Below are 17,678 nucleotides of genomic sequence, written 5' to 3' on the forward strand. Positions count from 1 at the left end.
CTGCAAACTCAGCTCCTGCATATAGATTTGCAGTGAGTAAATCTGGAAGTCAGCTATTTGAGGTGGAAAATGAACTTGCTTCCCCAAAGTGTTCCCAGCCTTTTGGTTTTGTTTGTTAGCTTGTTTATGGAAAACAGTTGAATTAATAATACTTTAAAAGTGAGAGAGGAACAGAGAAAATTGCACTTCAGAAGAAATGGTGATGTGGAGTATTTATTTGCCTCAAAAAACTTGTTTCTTTTTGGACTTCTTGCAAACAAGGAACTAAGTTCTGAATTTGCAGCTGTCATTAATCTTTGTTTCCTCATCTAAAGCAGTGAAAAAATTGAATAAGCTAAGATGCATATCCTGGCCATCCAAGTCTTTTCGTGTTGGAGTTCTCCAAAATTTGTAAATATGAAATAGAAGGGAGTAAGTGGGATATAATTACAGGGTTTTTCACTCCTCCCCACCATCTATACATCTGTTCTGATCAGCTTGAATTTGCAAAGCTATCCTGTGAACATCTCAGATTTTACACTTGCTTTACAGGTAACTATAACCTTATTGCATGTTAGGAGTCACCACAAGGCTTCCCTTGTGGTAAATTTGAAAGCAAGAAGAATAAGTCAGCATTGTGACTCATTTTTCAGGTGTTAGATTTTGCACCTTTAGATTTATTAAAATTCTCTTTTGCTTTTTAAAAAATTAAATCCATTCTTAAATTGTCAGCATCTTCAAACGAGAAGAGAAGAGAAACCTGTTTGAAACTTTCACTGTATACATAGTTTTTTCTTATTAGTCATTCAGGTAATGGAAGTTACCAGTTCAACTTGAAGCTAAACCAAAGGCAGACTACTGAAACTCACTAAAGCAGTTTTTAATATGATCCCTTCAGAAATAAGATTCTTTATGTAAAAACAAATAACTACTTTCCTGCTGGATGTACCAAGGTCACTACAACATAATGCAGTGTGAAGTATTATGCTTACAGGGATGTCAGCTTGCAATTTTTTATTTCCTTTTTGAAGTTTAATACAGTTCTAATTTTCTCTATTTTTCTTTAAACTAATGTATACTCTTCTAATACTTTGATATTTTCATTTTTACTTTCCAGACTGCTGCTCCCTCATTTTCTACACTTACTTAGAGCCACGTACTGCCAAAAAACTATTTTAATGTATATTATTATCTCTTCTTTTTAAGGCCGTTCTTCCCTCTTCCCAATAGATGATGGTTTGCTGGATGATGGTCACAGTGATCAAGTTGGAGTCTTGAATTCCCCTACCTGCTACTCAGCTCATCAGAACGGAGAACGGATTGAGCGTTTCTCTCGGAAAGTCTTTGTTGGAGGTCTTCCACCAGATATTGATGAAGGTGAGCTGCCTGAAAACTGAGCAAGCCAAGTTTGGAGGCAGAAAGGAGGAGAGATTTTGAAAAACCTAAATGAATTAGTAAAAATAATCCACCCAGTAAAATAATATCCTGGTGTGTAAAAGGCTACAGGTATATGTTTTATGAGAGTTGATGGATATGTTGAGCTAAAATATCATTTGATGTTATCCATGTCTTGATTTTGAGATGGTTCAGTTGTCTGTGATGTCTGCACTATTTGTGCTCCTGCTTACCTTGATACTCCTTTCAAAGACATCTTAGCCCTTCATGGTGTCCTCTATCTTTTCCTGCTTTATTTTCTATTCATAGAAACTTCTGTTAGTAATTGAGTCTCAAATTCTATTTCACTGTTGCTTGAAGAGCTCACAAGTGGCTTAGAAAGGTTAATATTATTCCTGCTTATAAACAGAGAAACTAAGACAGAGGAAGGTCAAGTTGCAGAGCAGTCTGTGATGCACCGAACATCAAATGTACCCCAGAAGCTCAGATTTTTACGTGATAGAGTTGGAACTTCCTTGTACAGTGGTGCTGATTTGAAGTAATCCTGCTGCTCAATATTAGGTTCCTCCTGTGCAGATGAATGTAAATTACACCCTAGCTTTGTAAACAGAAGTCCCTTTACAAGAATCATTGTAATCCTGGGGTAGCTTGCTAACCAAATAAGCTCACTGTGGTTAATGAACATGGAAAAAACATGGATGTGGAAAAGCCAATTGATATGGAAAGAGTTTATTTTGGTTTCTTCTTCAGTTTGATGCTCTTCTTCAGTGTACTAAGGGATTTATTTTAATATACTTCAGCTTTTTCTCTTCTATACATTTTAGCTTCTAATTCAAATGTGCACTTTTGCCTTTTAATACAAATGCTAAGCAAATACACACGAAAATACTTTATTTTTTCCCTGTCTGATTGTATGCTGATGGCAAAATGTGACTGAAAGAAATAGAGCATATTTGTATTTGATAACTTAGTGCTCTTGTAGAATTCAGGGTGGTTTAATTTTTCCTTATGGCCAAGGTTCTTGCAGTCAATGACAGGAAGGAGTGGCTGGGATAGAAAGACACCACAAAGTTTTACTGTTGGCATAGTAGACCTTGCAATGGGATTATTCATGGTGATGTTGGAAGCAACACTAAACTGGCAATTTTAAGTTTCTCTGCCTGATTCCTGCATTGTATCAGCTGGAAGTTGGTAGCAGGGCAGTTGTGGTGGTGCTTCTGTGCGTATCTGCCTATAAAGCTCTGACCTGCACATCACTAAAAATTAAATTCTTTCAACTGCATTCAACCCAGATTCTGTGTTTAAGAAAGTACCACACCTTCCTTTCACCACCCTGACCCTTCTGAAATGCTCCTGTTCTTAAGCAAAAAAAAACCAAACCCAAGTGTAAGCTTAAAATCACCAGAAATCTATTGTGTAAATAGAAATGCTTTGGAAGTTCTCTGTTTATGGGTTTTGTTTGTGAAAGTTGGAAATTTTGTGGGATTTTTTGGCTTTGGGGTTTTTTTGTGTGAAATGTCAGTCTTTGTTAAAAAAAAAATCTTTGGTTAATAGTACTTTTTCACTGAGTTACTTCATTTATTTTAATTGCAACTTTTATGCCTGTTTTTAGATGAAATTACTGCTAGCTTCAGACGATTTGGGCCTTTAGTAGTAGACTGGCCTCACAAAGCAGAAAGCAAGTCCTATTTTCCACCAAAAGGTAAGATTGTTGGAAGGTTTTGACCTGTCACTGAGTGCAAATCTTACTCTGGGAAACTGTCTCCTCTTTTTCCAAAGGGTATAATTTACAATCCCTGTGAACAGTTAATTCTGCAGTTTTTCTGCAGGTTGAGACATAGTTCCTTTACATACCAAGTCTAAAACAGGTGAGTGTTGGTTTAGTATTGTGCCTATTTTCCATATTCTGATTGCCCATACACCAGATCAGTGTTACCTAGTTGTATGTGACATTAATCCTAAATTCTGTACTTGCATTTATACTATCATGTGTTGGTACATATAAAATAAATGCAAAAATGTGATCCATATGACAGAAGTGCTGATATTTCTCATTTTTTAAAGAATGCAGCAATTCATTCCTTCCCTGGAAGTAGGCATAGTACATTTGTAAACTGATTTTTCATTTATATATCTGACCATCCATGCTGGGAAAAAGGACAGTATTAATATCCCAGATGTTCTTTTAAAGAGCAGAAAAAGGAATTGAAAGTATTTCAAGAGTGGTTTTGAACACTACATGGGATACTACATGGTTTGTCTAAGACTTAGGCTTTCATGGTTCAACCTGATACACAAAGCTACTGTCAAGTTAAGTTTGATTATCCTAAAGAGTGCTTCTTCATATGATTTTCATAAGCTACCAAGATAAACTTGTGAGGAATTCTTTGAGGAAGATGCATATCACAGCATCTATGATGAATATGTAGAAGAGGGAAAATGTAATAAATTTTTACCTGAAAGGAATGGATTCTGGCATTCATTTCCAATGAAACAGTTTTGTCTCAGCATCTGAACATCCCAAGGATAAATCTACAGACTTCATCATTTATTGGTTTTGATATAGTTAGAATATTTATAATTACTTTTTTATCATAAAATTAATTATATTTCTAAATAATATTGTAATTATTATAATAATTGTAATTATTATAATAAAGAAAAATCTGTAATGTAAGGAGAGCTTCTTAAAAGCAAAGAATATGGAAAGAACTTCTTTCTGTTATCTGATTAATTCAGGAAGCAGTTGTGAACTGTTGAGTTGGATTTCTTGTGATTAACTGATCCTTATTTGAAATTATTTAGTAGCACTTCATGTTCTTCAGTCTTAAAATTTTATTGTAGTTTTCAGTTTTCCACATTGTTCAATATTGTTTCATGCTATAGCCTGACACACTTAAAATACAGGGTAAAATGTAGGTTTCTCTTTGTAGACACTCTGGAAATACAGCTTAGTACTGAGTACTGAATATTACTATATTATATACTGGGTGTTTTTCAATGCAGTAGATACGACCCATGATTACTTTGTAGAATAATTTCTTTTAAAATTCTTCTTTAAGTATTACTTGAGTGTGCAGGCAAGAACTATATATACATATATTTAATAAGATGATAAAGAAAGCTTTGAAACTGATCAGTAATTGGCCATTTTGAAATGCATACTATACTAGCCACAGAAGGTTGTGAGTTGGTTTTTTTAGTCTCCCAGTGTCTAATTTGTTAGTTTGCATTAGAGTCAAGTCAGCATATATATATATATATATATATATATATATTTTGTTATTTCAGTCTCATTAGAGATTTGACATGGTATTACTGTCCAAAGGCATCTCAGAATTATCCAGTTCTGGACTGATTTAGAATCATAGAATCATAGAATCCTAGGGGTTAGAAGGGACCTCGAAAGATCATCTAGTCCAACCCCCCCTGCCAGAGCAGGGCCACCTAGAGTACATCGTGCAGGAACGTGTCCAAGCGGGTTTTGAATGTCTCCAGTGAAGGAGACTCCACGACCCCCCTGGGCAGCCTGTTCCAGGGCTCTGTCACCCTTACAGGAAAAAAATTTTTTCGAATATTCAACTTGAACCTCCTGTGCTCCAATTTACACCCATTACCCCTTGTCCTATCACTGGTCACCACTGAGAAAAGCCTAACTCCATCTCCCTGACACTCACTCCTTACATATTTGAAAACATTGCTGAGGTCACCCCTCAGTCTCCTTTTCTCCAGACTAAAGAGACCCAGCTCCCTCAGCCTTTCCTCATAAGGGAGATGTTCCACTCCCTTAATCATCTTAGTAGCTCTGCGCTGGACTCTTTCAAGCACTTCCCTGTCCTTCTTGAACTGAGGGGCCCAGAACTGGACACAATATTCCAGGTGCAGCCTCACCAATGCAGAATAGAGGGGGAGGAGAACCTCTCTTGACCTACTAACCACACCCTTTCTAATGCACCCCAGGATGCCATTGGCCTTCTTGGCCACAAGGGCACATTGCTGGCTCATGGTCATCCTCTTGTCTACCAGGACCCCCAGGTCTCTTTCACCTACACTGCTCTCCAGCAGGTCAGCCCCCAACCTATACTGGGACATTGTGTTGTTCTTCCCCAAATGCAAAACTCTACACTTCTCCTTGTTGAAATAATAGTCTTCCCTGTGGTGAAGAGATACAGCCTGCTTTTTATTTTTTATCTTGTTCAGTTTTCTAGGCTGTGGTTTCTTCCTCCAGGCTCTCTGCTTACAGAAAGTCCTGAGGGAAAGCCAAGTTCATAATAAGTATTTCCTTGCTCAGAGAAATGCAAAAAGTGTCCTGATATGTCAAGGCTGGCTGCCTCCTGAGAAACACCAACTGCTTGTTCTTAACTAATTACATTTTGTATTGGTTTTCCACAAAATTAGACCTGAAGAAAACAAGAGTTTTAAAAACTTCCCTCTGATCTCACAGGGAAACTCTGTTCTGAAGCAGAAAAAAAAAAAAAAAAGACTCTGTTGAGATCAAAGTACAAAGTCTGTAAGTGATCTGCCAACTGAAATGAAGAGTTCCTTCCTTTGTGACTTGTCACTGTTTATCATAACTCCTGTTATTATGGAGTTGGCAAATACACTTTTTGATGAAAGAACACACATGTCCAAAGCAACTTGCTGAGGTGAGGACGCCTTCCTATGATAATGAAGCTCTCAAAGGTGCCACTGAGGATACCCAAATCCAAAGGTGGCCTTTCCAAGTATGCTCAGTTGTTTGTGTGCTCTCTACTATTTATAGTCTGTACCAAACAGTATAATCTGATTTGTACAGGACAGTATCCTCAGCCTTTTCTACTTGCCTGGGTGTTTCTGTTCCCTTCAGCTGAAGCAGTAGCTTCATTTATTGAGGGTTCTTAACTGCTAAGCTGAGAAAAAAAAACCCAACAGGTTGAAAATGTTCTGTTTCCAGTTTAAGAAGCAAAACCCCAGTTCTGTTTAACTTGTTACCAGTTTATTTGATGACAGTGGGTAGGACTGAACTCTGGATTCAGGCAAGTAACTGAGAGTCTCCCTGCATGATTAGTGTTTAGGCTTCCTTTAACCCATGGGCATCTGGCCAGCACTGTCTGTGGAGTATAGAGGGCTATTCAGGTCACCAGAACATAAGTACATTGAGCTTGATTCATTTACCCAAACTGAGGAGATCTTAAAGGGTTTACACAGGTCTGGCAAATGTGGAACAGTACCTATTGAAGCCTCACACCATTCTGGAGCACCAGCTGAAGGTTGGGCAAGGTACTATAGAGGATAAATGGTGCTAGACACCTCTGCATCCCACTTTATCAGCTTAATAACCATCCAGACACCAGTGACTGCATTAACTGGATCTCTGTACTGCAGTAGGAGCTTAAACAGTCACTGCAGAAATCCAAAAATCAGTATTTGAGTCTTAAAGTGAATCCTTCTTGGCTCTACTCAAAAGTGCCTCAGCTAATAGCTATATTATAATTGAGTCAGTAGTTAATTCTCCATCACAGTTGACTAAATAGACTAACTGACAGATTTATGTTTAAAAATTATATTTAATTAATACAGTGATGAGATCTCTTTAAAGAGGAATGGATTAAATGTTGTGTGTCCTTTCCAAATGTGTATTATTCCCATCATGAAATGTAGATTCATTGTCTGTATTAAACTGCAGTTTACACTTAATTCTTTAATGATTTAAGCTGAGGCTCAGCATTCTGTGGGGAAGCTGCACTACACTGAGGCCATTTTTTGTCTCCTCTGGGAAGAATCTGTCAGGACAGCAGAGGAACCAAACCCAAAACAAGATACTGAATGGCATGGACAGTGCCATGCTTGCTTGCACTTAATTTCTTGACTCCTCCTCTAAGCTATTAGCAACAGGAGTTAACTGGAGATTGATGGAATTTAAAACTACTTTCTGATTTCTACACAGAGTGTGAAAAGCAGAGGAAGCATCCTTTCTCCTTTTGGTAAACTTCCATATTGTTATGAAATAAATTATACCTGGCTTAGAAAAGCATTTTAGCTACCATTATGAGTCTGTTCTGGAATGCTTTGCTTTTTATTTGTTCTTTGTGTAATAAATACAAAAGATGAAAACCCTGATTCTTTGTATAAGTTGGAAGAGGGGGGTTGCTGGTGGTTTTGGTGGAGTTTTTTGTTTCTTAGGAAGGTTAATTTGGTAATAGAGCTAGGATTCTTCCAACTTACCTAATGAGCTTTCTGTTTCCAGTGCTGACCCAGTGTTAACTAAACAGGGCCAAGAAATTAAATACATTTCTTTCTTTTTAGGAGAGATGTTAACTCCAAGATTTATAACCAGTGCAATATCTTTAGATATGAGGGAATGTAGTTCTAAAGCCAATCAGCATTTCCAGAAAGATTAGTGTATTATTTGAGGTAATTTTCTGAGAGAGGTGTTATCAGTCACCCACACTAGTTTCCTTTGAAAACAGGAGTATTATTTCCAGTGTTATACAGTGGAGTTTAATCAAGTGATCAGCACTAACCAGGGTTACCTGAACTTTCCCTCTGCCAGGGGGTGTAAATTCTGGTAGGGGTTGCACACAAGACATTTTTATAAGACTTTTTCACCTAATACTTTTTACCTTGTGAAATACATACAAAACATACAAGCTTTGACTTTTGGCAAGTGATACCTGATCATGACCTGCTCTTGCTGGTGTGCATGTGACCCAAAGGTCTGAGCTGTTAGAGGAACTTTGCTTTTTCATTATGAGCAGACTCACATTGCTCTTGGGAGTGAAGCTGAAGAGTGATGTGGGACACCAAGAAAACAAGAAGCTGGGGAGCTAAGCTGTTTTGTAGTGAAATAAAACACCTACTCTTGATCCTGCCATGTTGCACTGTGACATCTGCCTTCTGCCACACGTGGCTGTTGTGGTTCAGCACAATTCCAAAAAGACTCAGTGGGTCCTTGATCTTTTTCATCATTCTTATGCATGTGGCTTTCCACCACCATGCTAGTGTTGCGGGCATCACAATAGTTCATGGGCTATGGATGCTGAGATGAAAAATAATCCAATAAAAGCATGTATTGAGAAAGCAGAAAGGGGCAAAAATAAAGCTTGTTTCATACAGTTGTTGGCATGTGGTAGCTGGAGTTACAACAGCAGCCTGAATGTATGATGTCTATGTCAAATACCAAATATAAGAGTGTAATTTCCCTTTGCACACACTTCCTAGCTATTGAACATATGCTGGTAGCCTGTGTAACTGGTGTTCTTTGGAGAAATCTGCGGCCAATACATAATTTATTTTTGCCAGGAAATGCACCCTGGTGCAGGGCAAGTTTGTATGCTGGCAATGCAGGTTTAGCATTTTCTGCAAGGGATTGGCTGTGTCTGTGTATGGCTATAAAATATGAGATTTGAGCAAATAATCTTCTCTTGCTAGGTTTCTTCTCCAGAAGAACTTGTTATTTTCCTCCAGACTAGATTTGGGGAGCAAACTAAAACGCTTTGTATTGCATCAAAGGACAAGAGCTGTGGAGCAAAACTACAGGCAGTCCAATTGGTCATCATAGGCTCTACCCTCTGTGCCTTCAGAAGGGGAGTAGTGGAGCTAAATTCATAACACAAGCCTCTCTGATGCTTAAAACCAAAGGGGATGAACCCAAACCAGCATCTGGCAAATTATTTTATGCACTTCTGGCTGCAAGTCCTGCTTTGTATGTCTGATCCCTGAGTTGGTATTGTGTATTTAGCCCTCTCCTTGATGAACTAAGTTTTTGCACTCCCATCACTCTTCTGCTCAGCTCTTCAATTCAAACAGGAATGTGTGTTCCTGACATTCACACAAGTAAGGACAGTGACACCTCTCTGGTCTCACCCATGCCAGGCTACACATGTCCTGATTCAGTGAGTGAGTTCTGTGTGGGTAATATGTGGATTTTAAATTCCAAGAGAAATACTGAAAGATATCACCATTAAAACAGGTTTTGAATCTAATTACTAATTAAGCTTCAGGTAAGCAGATCGTAACTAAAAAATATTTTTCAGCAGTGAAATGCTTCAGCCAAAGTCCAAAGAGTCCTTTCAGCACGTGTTAAGAAACTAAATAGAATTTACATTTAAAACATAGAATATATAAAACTTTCTCATGTGCCCCTTATAGGTAGCTGTGATAAGGACCATGGTATAAGGGGTAAGAAATGAGACACAAGTTATTAGAAAGACAAGATAGGCCTTTTTTCTTTAAATCCTACTGTTGTTCCCATATATCTAAAACCAGTCAAGCATTTGTTTCTCTAGCCATATGTTCTTCTTAACACATCAGATTTTTAATGCTTTTCCAGATACAACCTGCAGTCTTTGCCTTGGTGACCTACCCTGTCTGTTTGCAATAAGAACTTGCCCGTGGCTAATTAGCATCTCTCAGAAAAACAGCATAGTTCCAAAATACCTGGTAAAGCAGCCACACTCCCTCTTGCCAAGCCCACTCTAGAGCAGCTGCTTCAGTATTTACTTTTCTATCCAAGTAATAAAACAACTTCGTGTGAAAATTCCACATTTGGTAGTAATCAGAGAAAGAAATCTGGATTTTTAGTGCTTTTAAAGTTCATTTTAGAATAGAGCCCTGTTTGTGCTGTCAGGCACCTCTAAGGTAACAAACTCTGTGTATATCCTTATCCTGTGTTGAAGTATTCTAAGATGAGAAGTTCTTCACTTGTCTGACTGTTTGTTTTTACTGCAGCATTAAATAAGCATTTTAATTCCTATTTTTGTAGTGTTTGGGAGGTTTGCTGGGTCACTTATGTAACTGAGTACTTTGATCTAATCTCTAGAATAGAGATTAGTCATTTGTGCCAAGTCGGATTTTCATTGTATAATGTCCATTGCTTCCAGTGAATTCTGCTCAGCCCAGCCTTCCAGTACATGATAGAGCAGACATCTTAGCTTTTATTTAGTTGTTAGTCTCTTCTGACAAATACTTGAAGGATAGAAGTATAAGCCTGGAGTTCTGTTGGTAATGGCAGGGTTCTATATAGTTAAAGATGACAGCTGAAAACAAAGAATGAGTTAAACTTTACTTGTGGAGTAAACACACATATGGAAAAGTCACTGGCAAAAATGATTAAGAAAAATAAAGAGAAAAAATATCAGTTAGTTTGTTTGGGTTTTTTCCCCCAGGTTATGCATTCCTCCTGTTCCAAGAAGAGAGTTCTGTTCAGGCCCTGATTGATGCCTGCATTGAAGAAGATGGAAAGCTCTATCTGTGTGTTTCCAGTCCTACTATCAAGGACAAACCAGTAAGTAAACAGTAGATGGCCTGCAGGCTATGGATGCCATCTGTCTAAAGCTGCATTTGAAATGATGAGGATGAAAATAATCAAAAGCAAACTCTCGTTGGCAGAGCTCAACATCTGTAACAGTTGGATGATTTTAAAATCATAGTGTTTTGAAGGATTAAAGGAGCACCCAGCCATGCCAGACTAATGGGGCTGTGACTGTCTTAACAGTGTGTAGAGGCTGATGAGCATCCATGATGTAGTGAAACTGAAGGTAACAGATTATTTTCTTCCCCAATTTAATAGGTTCAGATCCGTCCCTGGAATCTAAGTGACAGTGACTTTGTGATGGATGGTTCCCAGCCTCTTGATCCTCGAAAAACAATTTTTGTTGGAGGAGTCCCTAGACCTTTAAGAGCTGGTGAGTATAATCTCTTGCTACTTTTTAGAAGTATGAGATCATAAGAATTAGTTTGAACATGTTATACCTTTGTATATGTGTGGAGTGATCCAGATATGTACCTATAAAAATAGAAGAATGTCATCATAGTTACAACCATAGTACAATGTTTGTGTTTTCATACCTTTGTATAGTAAATTTTCATATGACTTTGGCCATGAAACACTGTTCATCATTGTGATTTACTGGGAACTGTTACATGTCTATAAGCTGCAGAAAATATTTTGATCATACTGGCAAAATTCTAATAAAAACTATGTCATGAAAGAGTTGAAAGTACTGCTGTGAAACCCTTTCTGCCGTGCTCCATGAGCATGTGGAGCTCTATTTGTACTTGTTAGCAATTTTCTGCTTTTCTGCTGATATCAGTTTGCAGTTCCTCTTCCTTCTGTGGGCAAAGCAAAAACACAGGTGATGACTGAGTGGTTGAAGTAAGAATAGAGGGAAGAAGGAAGAAGTGCAGAGAGCTAGCACAGATCTGCATGGCAAAATACTAAATAGGTTCCACGACCCTTTCTAGACTCTTGTCAAAGTGCATGAAGGAAAAATTGAATGTTTCTGTAGCTGTGGAGTGGCTGATCTACAACCTGGACAGTCTGCTTTGTGAGACTGACTGCAGAAGCCATTTGCAATATTTTATGGTGCCCTCTTAGTAAGCAGGTTGAAGTGAATGTTGAAACGTAACTTAATGCTTTAAATTCCATTTTCTACTAGAATGGACTTCATTAGTCTTATGTGGTTCATAATGAATATTATTCTTATGGAAAGATGCCCTTTCACATGGAAGATGTAGGAGAACCTATAAGTGATAGTGGAGATTTTGGGGTGTAGGAATCTTAAATATTTCTGTCATGTACCTGCAGTGATCAAGCTTTTCTGTTACTTTACTTTTAGACTGTACTTTTGACTGTAGTACTAACTCTGTAAATGAGCATAGAAACAGTTCCAACTGCAGATTAATTTTTCTTTGGATTCAGTCCACATACTCGAGATTATTGTGCTGAATGTCTGTGATAAATTCAACAGATGCATTCTTAAACTTAGCTTTCAAATGGCCACTATGAGAGAAAATGAAACTTCCATGGCATTGTGAAAAAAAAAAAGAATCATGGCCTCACAAAAGCAGTAAAACTTCAAACTTTTCAAACAATTCTTGAACAGCAGGGACTGCTGACACCTTTATACCCTAGTACATTATAGTATTTTCCACTGAAATGAGTTGCAAAACTGAACTCAGTATAAACTATTACTAGAGGCTTGCTAAATACTTGATCTGTAAAATTTAAGATGTTTGTTTCCACGAACTTCAGTATCTATGGTGAGTGTAGCACTGTGGAGATAATCAAGCTCTGTGTGGCCAATGAAAAGTTGCTGACTGCATCTTTAAATTCAAGTAGGACATAGAGCATTAGGACAGACAGAGAACATGCAAAAAGTTTTTTGCTGTAATCCCCTGAAGAAAACTGCCCTGGAATTTCAGTTCCAGGTTATCAAGGACTGCAAGGACTCACAGTTCTATTGTTGCTTGGATGTATGTACCCACAGTGTGAAAGGTCTGTCTGCTGAGCATTTCATAGTTTACTGAATATGTTTTTATATTTCTTGTTATTGCTGTAGTATAGATTGTTGCAAAATGAATTTAAATTTAACTTTTCTAGTATTTTCAAGTGCAAGCCTATCCTGTCAAGTTGGTACTGTAAAAAAACAGTTCAAATGAGCATTGTTTTGTTTCCTACTAGTGGAATTGGCTATGATCATGGACCGTCTCTATGGTGGAGTCTGTTATGCAGGAATTGATACTGACCCTGAGCTGAAATACCCAAAAGGTGCTGGACGTGTTGCTTTTTCCAATCAGCAGAGTTACATTGCTGCCATCAGTGCTCGGTTTGTTCAACTTCAGCATGGCGATATTGATAAACGAGTAAGTTACTCAAAGTTTTTTTAAAAAAAACCCCATAGTGATGATCTATTAGGAACTTCTCAGGGTTTGTTCTTTAAATCATACGTCCTTTACATTCTGGAGTTCCTGATGTTGTGTTGTGTGTAGGCAAATGGCTGGAAAATGTTTTTCTCTTCCTCGTTCTAATGAAACCAAATACTGGAATAATTCCTCTGTCATTCCTAGGAAGCTCTAGAGTTCTTTGGTTTCAGATTAGCCCTGTATTTGCAGCTGCCCTTCATTTCAGCCATTATTGTCAGTGCTCAGCACTTCAGAAAATCAGTCAAGCTCAACACCTAAAGTGCAAAATGTCTTACCCTCTCTGTTTAAGTCTTTGAAGTATTTACTGATGTGCGTTTCTGGGTGCTACAGATGCTTATTGCTAGATGAAGCAAAACTAACCAGTATTAAAAAGACTAGTGAACTTCTTTACTCCTAATTAGAAGTAAAAAGGTAGCAAGGAAAACAGGCATTTAAATTATGTCAGTTTTAAGTGTTGCTGCTGTTGATGTCAAGAGCTGCAGAGGTAGTCATTGATATTAATAGGTGTTCTGTAAAAAAAAAAAAAAGAAAAAAGGTCTTAGGGGAAGAAGGGTTAGGTAAGTAAAGTAGTTCAAGGTCCAGTCTCCTCTACAGATCAAAGACATGGGAAAAAGAAAGTAGTTCAGTTAACAAAAAGTCTGCTGTAGGGAGGTAGCATGTGCTTCTCTCCTTTCAAATAGGCAGAGTAATAGAGCTTTACATCTGTCCCTCAGATATCAGATGCCTAGTGAGTTGAAATCACCAAAGATGGCCCTTTCCAGAGAATGAGAGAGTTTTGAATATAGGTAGGGAACCCAGGCTTCATGTTGCAATGCAAGGGTTGCTTATTGCTGGTGGGATTGCTGTGCTTGTGACTTTCAGCTCTACTTTTTGGCTACTGATGTTATAGGAAAAATGTTTTTACACTGTGACTGGGAGAGGAAATAAAACTATTAATCTTCTTTCATTTGAATATTTGGCCAAAGTGGGAATAAGGACCAGCATCCACAACTCCTTCAAAATAAATGTTAAATGGGTGATTTAGCTTCAGAATTCAGGTATTCAGTTTTCAGGAGTCATCTACAATGCATTTGGCTGTAAAGTGACCTAGCATGAAAATTAGAGGTGGAAAATTTGATCCCATCAAATTAGCCCTCCCCCCAAGGTGGGAGGCATGGACTTGATCTCTAGGGGACAAATAAATCTTGGTCTTTCTCTTCCCATGGGAATGTCCTATCAGTAGAAAAGTATAAGGTAGACAGGCAGTGCCACCTCATACAAGAAAAGAAGGCAGGAGCCTTCCTGTGAAGGCTGCACATGCAGGTAAACTTGTTTGCTGGTTTGGGTTTTTTTTTTGGATGATAGGTCAGGTGAGATTTTGAGGGCTCTTAGGATGCCAAGCAGGCACCTGAAATGGCAGTGCTTGCTCTTTAGAGAGAAAGGGTTATAACTTGTTAATGTGTGATACAATGCTGAAGTATTTAAAGAGGAAAGGACAGTCAATCTCCAGTAAAACTGTGATGTGCTGTGCAGGCCTCTGAGAGCTTGAAGAGGGCAAAAAGCCCACAAAATCCACTCTAAATATTAGATTTCAGATGACCAGCATTTGAGTTACAGCCATGAAACTCAATTAGTCAAATGTTTTCTTCAATCACTACAAAGAAAGAAACAGGTAATTAGTGTCAGGAGATAGCTGTTCATGAGCTGGAGATGTTGAGGGGTAGAAGGAAGAAAGTTGTAGGATTTCTCTTTAAATCTTGAAATTCTCACACTTCATTGTTATAATTTGTGTTCCTTCTTTAGCATTGCTTTTATAGTTCCTGAAAATTATTTTTTTAATGAAAATATTCCTTTAGATCTCAAATTTTGGGCACATTAGAATCCTTGTATTTTTCTTGTTCAGAATACGTGCTACCCCTGGGGTGTTTCAAAATACAGCAATAACAAATCTAAGGATTTTAATAAATTTGGTTTTTAACTTTTATGGTGGAGACGTTTTATGAGCTAATTTGTTTATTTAAAAAAGGGTTTAATTATTATTTTTAAAATCATCATCTAAAATTAAATCACATGATCAATCCTTACTATTATCTATGATGACATATATTTATACAGACCAATTATTTGTGTTGCTGAGGAGCAGCAGAGGACAGCCTCTTTTTAGGGAATACCTTAGATCTTAGCTGTTTCTGAAAGTATGGCAAAAGCTATTTCCAGAAGCAGTTTTTCACTCTATGGAGTTGATACACTACTGCCTTTTCAGTCTGAAAAATTTCTGAAATCAGTATTGCTGCAGATGTAAAGATGAGCAAAACATTTGTATGAATCTGTAAAGTTTTTTTTAAGTGAGGAGGATAGTCCTACTTCAAATGTTGCCTTCATACTAAAGGTGTTCATATGCTGGCCAGTGAAACAATAGGTTCTGTATTTCACTGAAATCTTAGGGTCAGGCTCTTCTCTTACCCTGTACCTTAGCATAGCCTTTCTATACCAGTTATATCCAGTTTTCTCTAGGTCTGCTGTCCTTTCACATTCTTTCCATAGCCAGTTACATCATGTGAAAGTCATTGTTAAGTTTTCCAGTTCACCTGTTCATCCTCCTTGAATTTTATAGTATTTATCACTTTTTTTGCACATTCCTTTTTGTGCCATACTTGGAAATCCTAGTGCCACAGCCACTTAACAAATACTGTCTGTGATCTTAACTTCTTCCTTACCTAAGTACTCCAGGTCTCCTCTGAAGCTCTTTTGATGTGTAGATGTGTTTAGTTTCTCTAACAGATGTTTTTCTTCAGTAAAGTGCCTCTCATCCTGTTTTATCATGTATGAAAGCTCAGCTCCAAACACTCTGAAATTTATTTGTAGTTGGAACTCTTAAACAAGTCCTTTAAGTGTTGTTAACTTTCCTATGCCAGCAGCCTGCATCCACTTCATGTAACTTCCCCAAAATGTTTCTCTAATACATCTGGAATCCTCTTCATACTGTTCTTGGTGCATTAATGCAGCTTGACATGTCTGCTGCTTCATGCTTTCAGTAATTTTGAACCCCAAACCCAGTTAATGCCTAAGATAGCTGTTTATTGGAAGGTTGGAGTATAATTTGTGATAAGACAGGTCATGGTAGCTCAACAAGAAGTAGAGGTTGTTCTGAATACAGATTACTGGAGCAAGCGTACTCTGCTTTAAACATAGATGCCTTTGACATGTCAAGTATGGCTTCTACTTTGGAAGCTAAGAAAATGAAGATTCTTCTGCTGTAAAACTTCTTGGTGGGTTAATGCATGTGTAAATTTTTCCCCTGAGGACACACTGGAAAAAATAGGACTTTAAAGTTCTTATTATATTAAGTCTATTCTGAGTATGCTACATATAGTCCATGTCTGTATGTAGCATTCTTCTCAGGTAAAAGCATCTCAGAAAAAACATGTCTTTACAGCACTGAGTTTTAGCATGAGTTAGAATAACCCTTCTTGCCAACGAACGGCAGAAAATACCATCTTTAAAGTAAAGAAAAAAAAATTGTGGAAGACAACAATACATTCCTTAATGTTGGAGTCAGATCATTTTGTGTTTTATTATGGAGCTGTCCTTCCTGTCTGCTGGCAGTCTGTAACACTGCACTTACTCAAAGACATAATGCAAATGTACCCCTGGATCCCTGCCACTTTTCCGTTCTGGCAGGCAGATGAGTTTGGGAGAAAGAAGCTGTGTAAGACAGGTGTTCTGGTGCTTTGGAGGCTTGCAACATAGTCTTTCAAATTATTTTCAGAAGCACATTAAATACAAATTTCTGTGCAGCTTAAAACCGTGGAAAAGAACAGTGATAGGTGAGCAAAACCTAAATAGCACTGAATTGGGCTGTATTTTAGAAACAGTGAATTTATAGCCAGCAGGAGTGATCTGTGTTCCAGCCTGAAGTAATTTCAGTTTGCATGCAAAAGTAGAACATGCAGAGTCCTAAATTTTTATTATTTTTTTTTTTTAAATCAAAGGTTAATATATAAATGGTTGTATTCCTGTATGTTCAGATATCTTTTCTAGAAGTTAGGTATTTTTTCACATCCAGTGTAGAACTGGATGCCATGTTGAGTTCCATTTTGTAGCTGGTGAGATCGGTTGTGAGACCTTTTGGCTTGTTTGGTTTTTTTTTTTTACACATCCTTCCATATTTTCCATATTATCATTTAGAAGGCCACGCTTGCAGAATAAATTCAGGGGCAGTTCTGATGAAGCTTTTTCTGTATGCCCAGAACTGTGGCTGACAAAAGACAAACCCTAATCACCGATGATAAAAACCATTGATTAAAACCATTGATTAAAAACCATAGATAAACCACTGATACCTCCGATTTCAGAAGCCTGTTTTGAGGTGGGTTTTTTTCCCTAGCAGGAAAACCTGGGTGGCCTTTTTATAGCTTTAACCAGGACTAGGTGTTAAGGGTGTTAAACTCCCCTCGTTTCTCTTTCCCCCCAACAGGTGGAGGTAAAGCCATACGTCTTGGATGACCAGATGTGCGACGAGTGCCAGGGCGCACGCTGCGGTGGGAAGTTTGCTCCTTTCTTTTGTGCCAATGTCACTTGCCTGCAGTATTACTGTGAGTTCTGCTGGGCAAACATCCACTCTCGTGCAGGACGTGAAT

The 17,678-nt window shown here is 37.9% G+C and overlaps 1 protein-coding gene across 3 annotated transcripts in view; it reads left to right on the forward strand.

The window, feature by feature from the left end:
• Positions 1–17,678, forward strand: part of CPEB2 (cytoplasmic polyadenylation element binding protein 2) — a 54,954-nt gene that overhangs the window by 33,363 nt on the left and 3,913 nt on the right. For all 3 annotated transcript variants that reach the window (XM_030449493.1, XM_030449494.1, XM_030449495.1), the window contains 6 exons: positions 1,186–1,356; positions 2,987–3,076; positions 10,521–10,639; positions 10,925–11,039; positions 12,818–12,999; positions 17,516–17,678. The exon at positions 17,516–17,678 is cut by the window's right edge and continues 3,913 nt beyond it. In XM_030449493.1, the coding sequence (XP_030305353.1) occupies positions 1,186–1,356; positions 2,987–3,076; positions 10,521–10,639; positions 10,925–11,039; positions 12,818–12,999; positions 17,516–17,678 (840 nt within the window). The remainder of the gene's footprint in view (positions 1–1,185; positions 1,357–2,986; positions 3,077–10,520; positions 10,640–10,924; positions 11,040–12,817; positions 13,000–17,515) is intronic.

Source organism: Calypte anna, chromosome 4A (genome assembly GCF_003957555.1).
Source record: "Calypte anna isolate BGI_N300 chromosome 4A, bCalAnn1_v1.p, whole genome shotgun sequence".
Taxonomy (NCBI): domain Eukaryota; kingdom Metazoa; phylum Chordata; class Aves; order Apodiformes; family Trochilidae; genus Calypte; species Calypte anna.